General features: G+C 48.8%; 1 protein-coding gene across 2 annotated transcripts; it reads right to left on the bottom strand.

Moving 5' to 3' along the window:
- Positions 1 to 211: 211 nt before the first annotated feature.
- On the bottom strand, positions 212 to 18,010 carry U2af2 (U2 small nuclear RNA auxiliary factor 2). Of its 2 annotated transcripts, none has more exons than XM_021219129.1 (12): positions 17,820 to 18,010; positions 13,222 to 13,357; positions 12,478 to 12,522; positions 12,086 to 12,189; positions 11,566 to 11,717; positions 10,188 to 10,304; positions 9,262 to 9,400; positions 5,314 to 5,393; positions 5,117 to 5,239; positions 4,746 to 4,844; positions 4,270 to 4,518; positions 212 to 971 (listed from the first exon to the last, which is right to left on the bottom strand). In XM_021219129.1, exons 1-12 carry the CDS (start codon positions 17,866 to 17,868, stop codon positions 837 to 839), a joined length of 1,428 nt encoding a protein of 475 aa, XP_021074788.1. In that variant the 5' UTR covers positions 17,869 to 18,010; the 3' UTR covers positions 212 to 836. The 2 variants fall into 2 exon arrangements, with proteins under 2 accessions (XP_021074788.1, XP_021074789.1); XM_021219130.1 differs by having other exon boundaries at positions 4,758 to 4,844.
- Between the last annotated feature and the right edge of the window lie 290 nt (positions 18,011 to 18,300).

Raw genomic sequence — 18,300 nt, 5'->3', positions numbered from 1 at the left:
CCCGGCACCATTTCCGGCGCACGGACTGCGTCCTTATGCCCTTGCGTCACTTCCGCATCAACTCAGTAGTGGAGACGGAAAGGTCCGAACCGTGCAGCCTCCTCCGGGGATACCCTCGCGGGACCCTCAGGCCTGCCTCCTTCCCTAGGTGCCACCCGCCACACCCTCGGACGAAAGACAGGCGGACACACTGGACACTGATGGGGCTCCATAAAGTAAAATACAACAAAATGTTTAATGAGCAAATTCGTATTAGCAAATATGAAACTGCCACAGAGAGGGGGAGCGGGACGGAGACCGCGGGTTGCGTCAGGAAGACTAAGGAGAAGAACCAACTACTTAAGAAACCAGGGTGGAGAACAGGGAGGACCAGAAGCCAGAGGACGGGAGCTGTGGTCCTGCAAAGGGAGAGGGCAGGGCACTGAGGGCCAGACAACAAAATTCAAAATAGTTTGGCCATAAAATATAAACACGCTATGTTCCTACCATGGGGGAAGAGAGGAGGAAAGGGGTGTAAGGGTTAAGAAGAGGCTGTTTGGGAAGGGGCTGTGGAGGTCCTACCCGCCCTGCTGTGCACACAGTCCCCATCCCAGCCCGTTCCCTCTGTGTCTGTGTGGGTGCATGTGTCTGTGTGGGCCTGTGTGCACTTGCCCAGTCCCCTTCCTGCCCTAGCCCCCCACCCCCCACCCCCCTTAATTGCTGCCATTCCAGTTGCTGCCGGCTGTCATTCGGCTGTCACTCCTCTGCCCATCTTCTTCAAGAGGGGGGAAAGGAGGAGGGGACAGGTGGGGGGAAAGTCCCCAGCCAGCCCTGCCCCCACCCTCCCCCAGCCACCTCTACCAGAAGTCCCGACGGTGGTAAGAGTCAGGGTCACAGTATTTTGTGACCACCACTCTGTTGGCGAACTTGCGACCGGTTAAACCCTGCATGGCTTTCTGGCAGTCAAACACAGAGGTGAACTCCACAAAGATCTGTAGGAACAAGAGGCAGATCTGTGAACAAGGTTGGCTCCTGGCATCTACTCAGCATTCATTAAAGTACAAAATCAGCACACAGGAAATGAGAAAACACCTCACCACACTGCACCGAGGACTTCAGTTCAGTATGAGGGTGTTCACCCAAATGTTCTCCAGTACCCAAGAACAAGGCACAGAAGAGAGACATGAACAAAACCAAGCAGGCCTGAGTCACCTAAGTACACGGGGCAGTGGCCGGAGGCAAGACCCCAGAGGAGAAAGGGGTCACTTCTGCATCATGCACCCTACAGAGTGCTCTCCAAGCCACAACTGTCATGTTCTCCCCACAGACAGTGGGTAAGGAAAGCTCAGAAATTAGGACTCAAGCCCAACCTGAATTAAAACAGGTTCATCTATCCATGTTGATAAGCCTGCTTGAACACTCAATCACCTTAAAGGAAATGATTACAATGAAGGTAACCCTAATATGGGAACCGCATGACTTTAACAAACCAGATGACTTCAGAAGAGAGTGAAGAGAATATGAGATAAAACTGATAGAAACTTTATGGGGCCAGCAAAATGGCTCTACAGCTGACATCCTGCCTTCAACCCTGTCAGTTTTGGAAAGGCCTGACTCCTCTCCCAAAAATTGTCCTATGCTTGCACAAAACCAAAAATAAGTGAGTTGAAAATCTGTTAAAAGGGGCTGAAGAGATAGATGTTAAGAGCACTGACTGCTCTTCCAGCGGTTCTGAGTTCAATTCACAGCAACCACATAGTGGCTCACAATCATCTGTAATGGGATCCGATGACCTCTTCAGGTGGGTCTGGCAATGACAGTGTACTCACATACATTAAATAAATAAATCTTTTTTTTAAAAAAAAAATCTGTTAAAAAAGAAACTGCAACCAAATTCAGGATTTGGACCGTACTGAAACAAGACATTTTAGAGATAGTAACATTTAAACAAAACTTAGGTAGACTAGACACCAAGGAATTAAACAAGGACTGTTTTACTATAATAATCGCATTCTAAAAAAACAAAAAAGATGTTATCGGTTTAACACACTGGTTCTGGGGACAGAGTATGGCCCCAGGAGATAATAAGCACTGTCCGTTAACACAAAAGTGTGGCGCCTACCCTACCCATTGATGGCCAATCCCAAAACACTTAAATCTATTCCAAAATGTCAATAATTGAGAAATACGGCTAAATTTCTAAGATGAACTCTGAGACAAGCTTTAAGTACTCACTGCATAATCCAGGTGTGAGGATTCACATCTGCAATCCCAGCAGGGAGGCTAAGGCAAGATCACTAGCCCACGATCAGTCTGGACTATGCAGTAAAACCCCATCACAAAGCAGAAACAAAAACCACCCCCCAAAATATTGATAACTTAAAGCTGGATAATATACACTAAACCTCAGCATCATTCTCATATACTTTTAGAAGTTTAAGAATAGAACAAAGGTTAATATGGTAGCTAAGTGTCACGAGTTCAAGGCTAGTCAAGCTGAGGCAGCATAGTAAAACCCCGTCTCAAATGAAGAAAATCAACACACCCTCTCCCCCCCCCACAAAAATAGCTGCTCAAGAGGCCAGTCTGTGCATTCAGAGATCCTGTATTTACTCAATCCCCATTTAAAGCAGGCTTCCATTAAGGTGCCAGCCTGAATCAGAACAAGAGAGGCATATCAAATACTGGCAAAGAAGCAGTCAAGAGGCTTTTTGAACCAGACAGTCTTCTTCCTTTTGACTTCTGCACCAGACCTCTGCTGCATCCCCAAGATTCATTTGAAACCTGCCCAGCCTCCCCACGTCTGAGTTTCTATCAATCCTCACCCACTTGGGAGTTCCCATCTACCCAGCTAACTGCTTCCTAGCTGACTCTATTAGGATATCTAAGTAACCTCAGAGGCAGGAGGCCTAAAGATGGCTCCACCTCACCTGACACTCGGGTCCTGAGCCTTTCTCCTCCCCATCTCCGCAAACTCATCCATTTCTCACTGCCCGTTATAGTCACATCACTTATGGACACAGAGGTACTCTGAATGTCACTGGGCAATTTCACCACTTCAAGTTTTATGGGGCATACACACTGTATGTTATCACTAGATAATATCACCTTGACTCAACAGTTTTATCTCCCAGCACAAGACCATACATTAAAGCAGACCACCACCTTTCTCTTATATTGATGCAAGAAACCCCATGGATCACCTGACTCATACTTCAGCCCTCTCCATACATTTATCAAACTAGCTAGCATTACATCAGCCTTTTTCTATCTGTGAAGCTCCACTCCTCTACAGAAAACCCTAGGCTTCTTCCTCAAGTTCATAAGGCCCTCCATAATCCTCTTGCAAAATTGGCCTCTTCTCTCACAAATCCTGCTCATGGTCCTTTCAGCCTAACAAGAGTTCCTAAAAACCAATGGCTGAACATCCTGTCCTCATCTCACTCATTCATTTATACTCCTACAATGCAGCAATTAGCTCTTCAGGGGCAAAGCAAGGCCCTACATTGAATATACCCACCCCCAACCACACACACAGCAGTCCTACCTAAGGACTCTGCTTTCTGTCCATCTGCCTAGGCACCTATCAAAAACCAGAACTTGGGCCTGTGGAAGTGGCTCAATGATAAAGCACTTGCTAATAGCTACAATAAGGCCACCCTTTCCTGCTACTGCCCAACACAGCACCCTAGCAGTGTCCCCAGCTGTTTGTGGGTAAGAGCTCTCTCTATTCACAGCCAAATCTTCTACTGGCAGAATAAGAACACCACTAACCCCTCAGCAGCACCTTCCAAGGTGGACATGCAGAGCTTATCTAAACCTACCACAGTGTAGAGGTGGTAACTCAGTAGCCTCTGAAACCTAGACTACAAACCTGTGATGCCTAGCTGTGTGTGGCTTGTCACCTTTGTACCACACCCTAAAAAGAAGCTCAGGAGCCAGTGAAAGAACACAGATGCAGCAGCTTTAAGGCATGTAGGTAGTAAGGAACCTGTATGTGGTAACATCTTACCAACAAAAAACGCAAAGCTACTTGCCAAAGGATCCCACATAAGAAAGAAGAGAAAAATTAAGTTTTGAACTTACATACATACATACACACACATCATATATGTATATATATCATCAATATATAGAAACCTATTTCTCCACTATAGGCCCAAAACCCCCAGGAGACCTTGATCCTCTCAGGGTCCTTCCTCTGCATCACCCTTGTTCAGAACTAGACAGGTACTGAGGGAGACAGGGTGGTAAGGGGTATGTACACAAAAGATAAAAGGGCACCCTGACCTTTCCACAGCCAGGCACCTCGACGCCGTCCACGGGGCGAGGGATTTCGATGGATTTGACCAACCCATATTTGCTGCACTCGTCTCGTACATCCTCTACAATCTCCTCATACTCCTCATCATCCAGCAGCTCCTCAGGCAGCACCATGTTCATGAGGCACAGGACCTCAGTTGGGTGACCGCCCATCTGCACCTGAGAGCTCATCAGGCCGGGCACTTGAAGGGTCACAGGTGTCTGATTGATGGTGCTCTGTGGGGTCAGGGAGAACAATCTGTCACAAAATGGTTCAGACTAGCCTCCCTCCATTCAAACCTGTGCCTCTTACACCCAACTAGTGGGACCATTCCTCTACTTAAACACTTATGAAACCAGTGCCCAAATCCCCTCCCATGAAAACTGGGGCAGAACTCAAGAAAACCTTCCCATCCAACCCTTCCCACCCCCAGGGTCCCTCTAGCCAATGGAAGATGACGTGCCGGGAGGCTCACCAGCGTGGCATTCTTGGCTCCCACACTCGCCCTCTGGACAAGCAGCTTCTTGTCCCCTAGCTGCATCCCATTCAGCCCCGCAATGGCCTATGCAGAGGACAAAGGGTGGAAAGGGTGCAGGAAAAGGAACAGGTCAGGAACCAAGGGGCCCAGCACTTCCCCCAAAGAACCGGGCATTGGTGGGGAAAGAGTGGAAGGCAAAGAGCTTTTAAGTTTGGAAAGAGGCAAAACCAAAGGAAAAGAAATGAGTCCCCACAAGGCTAAACACCCCTCCCCCCTTAGCCCGAGGAGAGGATACCTAAGCTTAGAGATAAGAGTAGGGTTAAGGGCAGATGGAGTGAGCAGCCACTGAGACTCACCTGATCTGTGACGTTGATGTCCACGTACTCACAGAAGGCATAGCCCTTGGAGAGCCCTGTGGCACTATCCTTGACCAAGTTGAAGGCCTTGAGAGGCCCAAAGGATGTCAGTAGCTCTTTTACCTACAAAGGGCCAAAACTCCATCAGGGTTTGGTCAGGCTGACAAGAGTAGCTAGCAAGGGAGCAGAGGATTTACCTGGTCATCATTTAGGTAGTTGGGCAAACCCCCGATGAACAGCTTGTGGGCAGAGTCTGGGACTACAGTGGATACAACTCCTAAAGACAAAAATGTATAAAGACTTCAATTCCAATACAAAGTAATTTCCCAACATCCAGGAAGAAAGCTGGAACTGGTGACACACACACTTGTCTTTTCAGCACTTGGAAGGCTAAGGCAGAAGAATCAGTCTCAAAAAAAAAAAAAAAAACCTACCATGAGCCCCCTTCACAGGTCCTAGCCTACTTAAGATACCATGTAAAGGTGGGAGGAAGCCACACTAAATCCCCTTATTCTGACAAGTATACAAGCATAGGCCAGCCGACACCTGAACATGAAACATTCCCTAGGAACTGACAACCAACCACCCACCATCATCTCATCCCATTCAGTTGTTCAGTCCTTTGCCTTCAGGGCCCTGTATCCATAAGCCCCTGCAGGGGTGACCAGCATTCTGAGATAATGTGACAAAGAGCTGAGAGGCTGCGCAGAGTCTCAGAACATGCCTCAGTGTTGACTGCCACTGTAGTGATGACTAGTAGTCAACTCTTTGAAGCTGTGTTCAGGATCCATTAAAACTCTAATATAACTACATGTCGCTATCACATGAGGGAGTCCACACCACTTCTCTACTCAACTCACATATAAGTGATGGCCAGTGTGGCACACCCCACAAGCTTCACCAATATTAGCACTTAATTCTTAGAGTCAGTATCAGGCCCCTGCATCAGTCTGGCGTAAATCCTCTGTAGCCTCCCCCTTCATGCTAAGTGCAGTGGTCCATCCTAATGTACAAAAGCATGAAGATATTGAATGGACACACCCCAGAACCTGAGTCACTGTGCCCCATCCATCTTCTAGGCTGCCATCTGCCCCACTAATAACTCTTTAGTCCCAAAGAACTGCAAGCATCAATTCAGCTATTTCTAACCATCAGAAGTGTACCCCAGTAGTCAAGTCATCTAGACTGCAACAGACCTAAGTTACAGTACAACTATGACAAGCAGAAGCATTAACAGCCAGGCCTTATCCAGTACTGCCATAAGCCAGAGGGCAACCACCTTAAAAACCTACCTGGGGCTGAAGAGCTGGCTCAGCAGTTAAGAGTACTTGCTGCTCTTCCAGGGGGCCCAGGTTGTTTCCTAGCACCCACAGGATGACTCACAACCACTCCTAACTCCAGTTCCAGGGAATTCAATATTCTCATCTGATGTCCTTAGACACCAGGCATCCAAACAGTATATACTTATACTCAGGCAAAAGACTCATACCTTAGGTACAAAAGCCCTAGCTTAAAGCAGAAGTAGGGAAAGGGTAGGGAAAGGGTGACTCCAACAGAGCTTTCCAAGGCAGCTCAGCAGGCTGGACCCTGCACCAGTCTCTGACAAGTGAGCAGCAAGGCAGCAGCTGGACCACAGCCCAATCTGGTAATCACTGTGACTTCTCGATCTCAGAAGGAGAACAAGATAGGACCCAAGCCAGTTGCCCTGACTTCAGCTCTTTGCTGTCTATACCTAGAGAAAAAGGGAGACCACCACGCTACAAACAGGGCACATACAAAAGCATTGTTACACTTAGTCCAGGAATACGAGGAGCTAACATTGGTGACTAAGAACAACAACTTCACTTCTATGGAAATGAAACTCAGCTTCCACTACAGGTGATATCAGTGTAAGTTATCAGTCCATACGCTCTCCCCAGGGAGAACATCAGCCTTCCAATTTACAAATCTTTTAACTCTATCATCAATATTTATTGGATTTCATCAAATGCTTTTCCTCTCTAATTTAGTGACCTTTGTTTTCCTCCTCTGAAAGTGAAGTTGAAAAACAAGACAGAGGACCTAAAGGCAGAATTCCACTTGTTGCTGCCTTCTCCAAAGTGGTAATTTTGTGCAGAAGCACAGGCAGAGCTGGAGAGCCAGGTCTTCAGGCAGGCACATCCCAAAGAGACACAGTACAGCAATGTAGAGACTCCCTATGAAAGGGGCTTGCCACTTAACAGCACGGCCCAAAGCAACTGTGCCTGTTATCTACATGTTCTCAGTAGAAAGTTTAACATGAAGGAGTACAGAGAAAAGCTGAGCTAGGACTCACTCCGAGGCCAACCTGTGCAGCCCAGAAAACCTATAAATTTAGTGATCACGAACAATTATTATTCATCACCCCTGGCTTTCCTCCTCTGTGAAGTGACAATTCCACCCACTACAAAGGACATTAAACTGTGATGTGGCCCATGCTTGTGATCTCAATACTGGGGGCAGGAACTCAAGTTAAGAGGCCAGTCTAAGATACAGTTAGTTATACCATGTGTCACAACTACAGCGAGGCTGCTGGTACAAGCTTATAATCCAACTATGCAGGAAAGATCCAAAGTTCAGAAACAGAGAAAAGAAACCCTGCCTCAAACCACTAGTAAAAAGATTGAGAGTATCACCATGTGGCAAACTATCTACTTAACATGTGCAAGGCTCTAAGTTCAATTCCTAATACCACAATGATACCAGTAATAAAAGTAAGTAATATAAAAAGAATGACACTGTGCCAAAATTTATTTGTAAAAACAAGCAGTGGGCTACAACTGGCTTCCAAATCATAATTTGCTGAGTGAAGGCTAAAAGAAGATTCAGGAACAGGCAATACCTGGCATGCCACACTGTCAGTAAAACCAGCAGGTGGTTGTCTATTCATGGAATTAAAGAGCAATCCAAACAATGAATTTAGTTAAGATGTTCTACAGCTTCACCTGAAAGTCAGTAAGCAAGCAGGACCTAGTGGCACAGGCCTATAATCCCAACTACCCAGGCAGCTGGGGGCAGGAGGCCCCCAAGTTCCAGGCCTGTCTAGGCAAACTTAGTGAGACCCTAGCTCAAAATGAGAACTTAAAAAGGGGCTTGGGGTTCAGGTTAGACATTAAGCGCTTTCCTGACAAGCACAAGGACTGGAATTCAATCCCCAATACCACTGTGAATCTTCTCCAAGTAATACATACTTCCAAGAGCACGTTAGCTTTAGACTCAGGTATGTGACCAGAACTTGCAATAAGAAAGCATTCGGTAGTCAGGCCCTGACCCCAAGTCCTACACTCCCAGGAATGTGCTCCTTCCTCTATAGTGAAGGTGTGACTTGACTTGGTTCCAGTGGGCACCCTCTGATGCTGAGCTCAACTCGGAGGACCTCACATTCATTCCAATCAGCCTCAGTCCTGGGCCTCACTAACTTAGCTGGACTCCAGCACCAGTGCTTCCTGATGCTCAGTAGGGGATCATACAGCCTGCATATCCCAACTCATGTCCCACCTCACCTGCCAAAGGAAAGGTCAGCAAAGTACAGCTTACAGGATGACATACATTGAGCCTTTAAACTCTGAAAGATTAGTGCAGAATGGGGAGGAGACACAAAAAAACTCCAAATTTCTAATGACCCTGTCTGTAGCTTAAACACTAAATGATCTATTGTGACCTACCAATCAAAGGTTATACTTTATACAACTACAGGAAACAGCACAGAACACATGCCAAAGACATGGAATCAGTGAACACTAACATGCTAGGGCCACACACCAGAACCATGCAAAGATCTGTTGGTATGTACTTACAAATACATAACACACACAACACATCAAGCCCTACAATCCCAGGGCTAAGGGGACAAGATAAGAACAATGCCCAGACTGCAAGTCCACACTTCCACAAAACCTCTCATCTGGACCTGACTCTGACATTTACAAGCTAAGCTAAGCTTTAAGTTCGTAGATCATAGCTCACCACCTACCTCAGAGGCCCAGGACACCTGCCAAGCTAGAAGAACATCCACAGCGCACACACACTATCTCCAAAGCAACTCTAGCTGGACTAAGTACAGGAACCTGGGCTGAGGAAACAGTGACTCCCCATCCCACCCACCCACCCAACAAATTTCCACTCACCAGGCACATAAACAGAGGGGTTCTCTGACATGCCAGGCAGTGGCTGATAGTCATGAGGCCTTCGAATCTTCAATGACTGGCCCTGGAAGATGATGCCATCAAAGGCCATGGCCTGGGTCGTCTCATCCACTGACCGGAACTGAAGGAAGAGAAGCAACAAAGCTAAGGGGTAGGTTGGGACTAGACCAGCCCCCAAGACTCTTAACTTTCCTCCCACTTATATAAACATAGTACCAAATCCATAATGAACAATGGGAAGAAGCACTACCAGATTGCTTCTAGAAGCTCACACTCTAGAAAGCAAATATCCTCACACCCAATAGATAGCAAACTCTGACAATGTTGGAAAGGGACCAACTGCTGAGAAGCCAGCATAGAAAAGTTAGGTCAACTAAGTTACGTGGCAACGACAGTCCAGGCTTTCTGATGAAGTATCATTAGTCTCCAACAGTACAAATCAAAGTGGACTCTTATAGGCAAATGCAGACTGAGAGGGAACACTCAAACCCTCTTCAGCAGCCTTGATCATGCCAACACCCCCCACTGTTTTTTATGAGTATGACCCCAGAGTTGAGCTAGGTCTTTACAGACAGTTGGAAAGTAACTAACTGCCCAAACATGACTTATAAACATCTAGAGTAAACTGCCTCAGCCTAGGCCCCAAATAGGTGAAAGCATATTGAGCTCTCTGGAAGATCAATGTAGCCTGAGCAGAGTGGACTGGGCCAGAACAGTCTCAAAAACCCACAAAGCAGGAAGGAGCCACACAGTCCTCCCAGTGAGGTAGAACATAGGAAGGTGTAAGATAGGACGGGTCTACAGAACTACTCCAGCAGCCAAATGGAACATAGACTGCAGAGAACACAGTCAGAGAAGGCAGCACAGACCATTCCTACTACCCCTTACCCTATCACTGGAAAACTCACCTCCAAAAAGGCAAAATTCTTGTCTTGATTTATCTGCACAGCCAAGACTGGGTTGCCAGGGGCCTGAGTCAACCCCCCCAAGCGCATCTGGGCGTTGAAGAAGTCCATCATAGCCTCCTGCAGAGGGAATAGGAGACAGGGAAGGGCGGGGAGGGAGGTGGAGAGAGGAGGGGAAGGGTGAGAGAGGGAGACACAGAGGGGTTTGGGGGTAAGGGGAGAGGAATGAGGGAAGGGAGAACGGGGAGGGAAAGGGACAGTGGAATATGGGTCAGGGGTGTAGAGGTCAATAGTAGGAAAAAATGCAGGAGGAAAATGAGAAAACAGAGAAGCAATACCAAAGGACAGGAGACAGGAGCAAATGGGCCAGACAGGAGGACAGGCATGAGGAATGAGCCATGGAGCCCAAAAAGTTAGGAAGAAAAGTTATTCAAGAAAAGATGAAAGGATATGACAGCAAGAGGGAAAAAAAACAAAAAAACAAAAAACATGATGACACGAGAAAGAAACGCCCAGTGCAAACAAGGCAGGAAAGGGTAGGAGAGCAACAGGCAGGAAGAGAAAGACAAGCAAAGGGACAGAAAGGGTGCCCAGAGAGGCAGAACAAGTAGAGTGCAGGGGCAGGGAGGGATGGAGGAGCAGGGGAAGAAGGGGTAGGGCGGGAGGGGAGGAGAAAAGAGTGATGTGGAGGGATCTGGCCCTGGAGTCCGGGGGCTGGTTTATCAAATGTAGCAAAGTGCAGGTTGAGAAAGTCAGAATGGACCTTACTTGCCTTCGACGATGGTAGCAAACTTTTTGTTGCTACGAGGGATCTCAGCCCCACAATATTTCACTTTAAAGAGAAATGGAAACAACTCTTTGATCTCGGGATTCTCAGGGGGTGCCACGGGAAGGGGTGGGGGAGAGGGGTGGGGGAGAGGAGCGGTGGGGAAGGTGGGGGAGGTCAGGACTACCAAAAACAAAAGAACAGCGACCATGGGAGGGATATGGGGAAAAGGATATGGATAGACGGCAGAAAAGGAGAGCATGTCAGAAATCTGCAGGGACGTGCGTCTGTTTGTACGTGTGTTGAGTCTCCCTCTCTGTCTCTCTCCAACACGTAGGTATAATATGTAGGTGGGTACGTTATGTGTGTGTTTGATCCCTGGGTTGCTGGAGGAGGTTGGGGAAAGGGAGACGGGAGAGGGGAAGAGGAGAGAGGGAGGGGCCACCCCCAGCCCGGCCCCTGGCTGGCTCAACTCCATCCGTCCGTCTGGGAGGGGGCCGGGGGGTCTTGCAGGAACAGAGTCTGACGCGTGCAGGTTGGGGAAAGGGAATGGAGGGAGGGGAGGCACAGGGTAGGGAAACAGGGGTGAGGGCAGGGGCAGGAGGAGGGCAGTACCTCAGTAATGCCAAAAGGGATGTTGCCCACGTAGAGACGTCTGGCCTGTCTGGTCATCTGGCTCCCAACCACAGGCACTGGCGTTGGGGTCACAGCCAGACCATCAGGAGTCATGGTCGGGAGAAGGGCAGTGGCTGGAATCTGACCCGCAGCTTCAAGAGAGGTATAAAAAGAGTAAAAACCATTAGCAACCCTAAAACCAGGACCACTCTGTGTACACTGACCCACCCTCCAGGGGACTTCAGGAAGCTCTTCAATCACCCAAGTCAACTCAGCACTGGGCCATCCAATACCCACTACTAAGAAGTCTTCCTAAGCGGCCACTATGGAAGACATTCCCTCCTGTAGCAGCGCTTCCCGTGACAGGTACCAGAAGCCCTTGAGTATGATCCTTCAGCTTCACCAAACATGTTCACAGAGAATTTTAACTCCAAACACACACACACACACACACACACACACACACACACACACACGCAATTTTAACCCCGACAACAGCCTATGGGAGGGAGAGGCCTACCTTGCATGGCCTTGTACTGCATTGGGGTGATGTGCTCAAAGCCAGGCGGTGGCACGTCCCAGTATTTACGAACCTTCTTCTTCTTCTCATGGCGGGGGGAACGACTGGGGAAGGGGGGAGGGGGAAAGTGGGGCAGGGCAACCTCAGTCTGACCAACACTGGGCCTGCAAGTCCCATAAGGAACACCTCCCAGCCCACCACACCCTCCCACGCATAAGCTCCACTCTCTCCAGGAGGGAGAGCTGGGCCTGGGCCTGAGGAGGGACACTGGCAGATGAGCCTCTTCCCCAGTGCTCGGGCCAGGGTGGGGATGCAAGGCAGGCAAATTGCACAGGTGAGGAAGGAGATAAGGGAGTGGACATGGGGCAGAAGGGGCAGGAAGAGAAGCTCACATCAATCCACCGTGCTCCTCTTTAGCGCCTCTGGTCAAAGGTTTGCTGAGGGGTGGGAGGGAAAGGGAAAGGTATGGGGAGGAGTGACTGGGGACCTTCGTCTTCCCCACACAACACACCACACCCAAGGTTACTGAACCCCAAGACCAAGGCAGGACCGAGGAGCATGCAGGCCCCCTCAGCCCTGCCAAGCCCCCCCAACCCTACCATTCCCAGGAAAGAGGAAGTAATAAGCAGCAGGAAGAGACTACGGCACTCTATGGAGAAACTGCGATAAGGAAGGAGGCTCTTCATATACCCCACACCTCCTTACCTAGAAGGAGCAGAAAAATGAGGGGAGCCCAGGAAAGGAAGATAACTCTGAATAACTAAACCAATAGCCCTGAGCTGGAAAATTAAGGCCCAGGCTTCAGATACAGCCCTACCCCCAGAACACCTAGGAAGGAGAAAGAAACAGGGGTCCAAAACAGCCCCCAACAGATTGAGAACAAAAAGTTAACTGGGTCCTTAAAGACAGGGACAGCCTTGCCCTTAGAGAGAGGAAAAGGGGAAAAAAAAGTCAGTCCCTGTCCCCAGGAACTACTGCCCCCAGCAGCCCTTTGGCACTGCCAGAGAAACTGAAAGAAATCCCATAACCAGGGAAAACTGAGTTCAAGATAGACCAAGCAGCATCAACACAGACAACAGTCAGACAGACCCAGTCTCTGACAGGGGGCCCAGCCAGAGGGTCCAGAGCTCTAGTACCTTCGTCGTCTCCTATCCCGAGAGGCACTGCGCTGGTCCCGGTTGCGCCGATCTCGGCTCCTGCTCCTACGCTTTCGATCTCGGCTTCGAGAGCGACTGTGACTTCGCTTCCGGTGCCGATTCTCCTTGTCCCGTTCTGGACAAGTATTAGAAGAGATGGAATGAGTGAAGAGTAAGTGCAGGCCCAGCCCACCCTGCGTGCTGGTGGCTATACCAAGACCCAGGGAGGCCACCCCCCCCACCCCAAAGGGAAGGGATTTTAATGGAAGGAGACAACAGGCCTCCTGGATCCACATGAGTCTCCAAGGACTCTGAGGAACCAAAGGGTCAGGGCCTGGAAATGCCCCCGGGGTGTAAGATACCTGAAGATGCTCAAGAGGAGCTGAGGAGCCAGAGAAGACAGAGGAAGCTGGCTCCTGGTCCCCCTCGAGGGCTGAGGGGCCTGACCCCAGGGTCGTCCCTGAGAGGGGCAGGGCTAGAGGCTGGGGAATCAAGAGACCCAATGATGTTTTCCTGAAGAAACCCACCACACCCTCAGGAAAAACCTCTGCAACCAGCTGGTACCCACAGCCCCACCATCAGACCCAAGGGTCAGGTGCCAGGCAGATCTAGTAACCTTAAGAAGTGAGGAAACTCAACTCCATCCCTTCCCAACCAAGTGAATAATGCAAGAGCAAACACCCTCTGAAAGGGCAGGGCTTCTTCCTGAATGTACAGAAGGTAAGGAGAGGATACCTCCCAGAGCAGCCTCATCCACCAGCCCCTCCCTGACTCAAAGCCAGAAGCAGGGTGGGCTAGAATAAGAACCTGTGTCTTCACCAGTATCTACTGTTTCCTTTGCTTCTTTGCCTTAGAGGCCATGGCTACTAACAGAGCACAGCCTTGCAAGAAAAACTACAAAGCCTCAGAGGGCAAAGGCAGGCAGGTGGATCTGAGAGTTCAAGGTCAACCTGGTCTACATAGCAAGTTCCATACCACCTAGAGGTACATAGTTGGGATCCAACTTAAACCAAAACACAACAATATAACTCCTATTCTGCAGACTCCCCCCCCCCCCTTTCAGGTAGAAGCTAAACTAGGATCGCCTTACTATATTTCCTTAATCCCGAAGTACCACCGATATCTCAACCATCGCCCCCCTCACGCACCTATACATATGAACACAGCCAGGAGTGATGAGGCATGTGGCAGGCTGACACAGCAAAAGTAAAAAGAGTTGGCTAAGATCCTATCTCAAAAACAAACACACTCAAAAACTCAAGAGCCCAGCGTGGTGGCACATGCCTTTAATCCCAGCACTCAGGAGGCAGAGGCAGGCGGATTTCTTGTTCGTGGCCAGTCTAGTCTACAAAGTGAGTTCCAGGACAGCCAGGCAGCCAGGGCTATACAGAGAAACCCTTTCTCAAAAAAACTAAAAAAAAAAAAAAAACCTCAAACAGGTGTATCCTAAAAGTATTGACTTCTAAGACTGGCAGTAGGAAAAAGCAATGAGAAAAATTTCAAAGTAAATTTTAAAGTCACCCCACATTTACATTATGTATTTTTCTGTTGCAGTAAGTAGGAAAATTTGAAATCTTTAACTCCTTTACTAATATTAAAAAAGCAAGCCGGGCATGGTGGCGCATGCCTTTAATCCCAGCACTCGGGAGGCAGAGGCAGGCGGATTTCTGAGTTCGAGGCCAGCCTGGTCTACAGAGTGAGTTCCAGGACAGCCAGGGCTGTACAGAGAAACCCTGTCTCAAAAAACCAAAAACAAAAAAAAAAAACAAAAAAAACAAAAAAAAGCAGCTCAGGAAAAAACATAACCAACCTTGAGATACTTCTATCTGAATCTGCAAATAATACCTTCATTTGCATTTAATTATCACTAGAGCTTTGGAAAAATCTATGTCAGAAGCTCATATACCAGATAAGGAAACTGAGGCACAAGGAGATCATGACTTACTCAAAATCCAACAGTTAGCAAACAGTGAAGCCCAGACTGAAATTGTAATGCCACTAAGTTAGGTACCAGGCTGTATTCTGGAATGAAGACCAAGCAAAACATTCAGTATAGAGTCTGGGTTCAACTACTAACAGCAAAGAATTTGCATGCATACATGCAAAGAATAAAATCAAGATCTAGACAGAGGCGAGAACTGTGGAATATTGAGACAAGCACAAAACCAGGCAGCTCTGGCTCCACACCATGAAGAGGGGCCACTTACAAATCCCAAATGTCTTCCCTGCTGCTAAGTCTCAAAAACAAAGAACCCCAGGGATGAAGTGACAATACCAAGGGCCTAGGACACAAACTCCCAGTAGACTTAAGGAACTGAGAAGGGGGCTAAAGTTGAGAGATACAGTGAGGCTGGGTCAGAGACAAATACCCATAGGCAGGCAAGGTGACAAAGTGGTCAAGCTTTCTTCCAGCAAGACAAGAACTTTCTCCCACATACTGATGCTGGACAGTTAAGGAAAGGAAACTTCACTTGCTCAAAATGCTATACTGTAGTTGTCTTATGTACACAGCTCCAAAAACAGACCCTTCTAGGCCAGGTCTCAGGCCCTGTTGCCAACATCAGCAGGGACACTCTAGAACTACAAGTCATATATCACAGCCTCAGCCTCAAAAAACAGCTAAAGCAGCTCCACTGGAACTACAAGGAACTGCTCTGCAGTCAGAGATCTACACGAAAGCAGGAACTTAGCTTTAACATCCATTTTTCCCTTACTTGAATGAAAGTCACATCTGCGCTACCCAGGTCTCATGAGGGAGTAAAATTTGACATCCACTTTACCAACCCTTCTACAACTCAACACCAGTCTGGAGCCAAAACCCACCTATCTTCACAATACCAATTATAGCTAGTTAGGCATTTAGCATAACCCAAGCCACATGCTATATATACACACTGCTTCATTTAAACTCGGCTCCAGCTTTCCACTAATGCTTGGAGCTTTTTCTCTTAAGAGAAAATAAAAATAAAAACTTAATGAGCCTCAGTTTCCTGCTCAATAAACAGAAAACTATTTTGTCCTCAGAAGGCTGTTACAAGTAATTCACTTAAAACTGTTTAGAGCCTGGTGGTGGTGGCTCACACCTCATGCAGAAGGCAGAGGCAGGAGGATCTCTGTGAGTTCAAGGACAGCTGGGGCTACACAGAAACTTGAAACCATCTCAGAAAAAATAGATTTTAAGAGTTTAACAAATTTCCTTGCCTCAACATATGGTAAGGCCTGAGTTTAATTACAACTATAGTCAGTATGTACCACTAATTTAAAAAACCCAGTAAACAAAGCACCGATCATCAGCATACAGGTAACAGATTAGACTGTCAGATAAAGAGTAATGCTGGTATTTGAACTCGGGTATGTTCAATCCCTAAGCCCTATACTCTTAAGCAATACACTACTCGAAGCAGTAAAGCTCACCAAGGACATTCAGAATAATTACTTTTCCATGTGTACTGTATTAGCTACTCTCTCCTCAATTCCAGCTTCATTTCAAAGAATTCTCTAGGTCTCATCCAGTGCCCCAACACAAGACATCTTAAGTCTGAACCCTCAAGAAACTTAAACTCCTCAGTCTCAGAAGAAGAGGTTGTAGAGATGTCTTAGAACTCAACTTTTTCCTCGGTATCTCTAAAGCCACCAGCACCAACATGGCCTGCTTGCCTTTCTGATGCAAATTCATAGTACAAGATCTTACCTTAGGAGCACCTGCCTCCACTAACCTGTTAACCCGCCAGCTCCCTCCTCCCCATTTTGTTGAATATTTTACAATCCCTAGTGTGACTGGGTTTAAGGTACCCGAGTTTGGAATGATACAGGACCTGGGCTTTGCCTAAAAGCGAGGTTTAGGGATTGTTAGGGATATGGAAAACAGATATTGTCTGCCGCCAGAAACCCCAAGGCATTTATGATTTATGCTCGGCAGGAGCACAAAGAACGCAGACTTCCCTCTTTGGCGGGCAAACAAGTGTAGGACACATTTTTATCTAAGACACCGCAAAGCCGGAGACTGAGACAGAAACACCGAGGCAGGAGAGTTCTGGAGAAATCGAAAAATATGAACAGGCTCGAAACCTACAAGCAGCGAGAGATTGCACTGCCAGTCCACGTGAAGAAGTGGGGGGGGGGGTGCTTCACCACCGCCATTTTGGAAACAAAGGGGGCGTGGAGAAAGGAAAAGTACGCCCGACCGGAAGCGGAAGTGCCAAGGCAGCAAAAGGGAAAAAAAAAAAAAGACAGAATTTAGAGACCAAAATTCATCTTTCGCAAATAAAAAGACAAAAATTTAAAACAATAAGGGGGGGTGGGGGGAAGCTTCACATCACGGAACCCGGCGCGCTCTCAAGGCGCCTACTTGGCAAAACGCGCCGCCTCCGCCGGGACCACGTGGGCGCGGGCTACGGCGGCGCGCACGCGCCGTGAGGCTCGCCCGCCACCCCTTCCCTCAGCGCCGAGCGGAGGTCACGTGAGCGCGGCGCGCGCGGCACGGTCCGGGGGGGGGGGTGGGAGAGGATCGCGCGGCCCTAGGGAAGGGAACAAGAGAGGGACATGGCGGGGGCCACAGGGCGAAGCAAGAAGCCACCCCACAGCCCCGGCGCCCTCACCTTGTTTATTCTCGTTGAGCTGCCGCTCGAACTCGTCGAAGTCCGACATGCTTAGGCGGCCGCGGAGGGCCCTGTGCAGCTCTCGCCTCGCCTTGCCGCCCGCCCGCTCCGGCTACTTCCGCCGCTGGCTTCGGCTACTTCCGGCCCCCGCCGGCACTCCGTCGCCTACCTAATCAAGCCCCGCCCCGCCCAGGCTCCGCCCCTCGCCCCGCCCGCCCCACCCCCCCCGGAACTTCCCGGAGCTCGGCTCCGAAGCCTGTGGGGCTGTCCTCGGCCGGACCAGGCTGAAGGCGGCCGTCGCCCTCCGAGTCCCCCGCGGCGAGGATCGTGCCGGCCGCCCGAGTTCCGGTAACTTTTCGGAGACTAGCGTCTCAGCGTTCGGAGGATCCCGCGGGTCCTCGCGATCCCCTACTCCAGCCCCCTCTAAAGATACGGGTTTTCCTACGACTCAAACCGTCGCAGTCTCTGGCCGCCTCTGGAA

This window comes from Mus pahari, chromosome 19 (assembly GCF_900095145.1).
Source record: "Mus pahari chromosome 19, PAHARI_EIJ_v1.1, whole genome shotgun sequence".
NCBI classification, from domain to species: Eukaryota; Metazoa; Chordata; class Mammalia; order Rodentia; family Muridae; genus Mus; species Mus pahari.
This window is presented reverse-complemented; position numbering and strand designations above follow the sequence as displayed.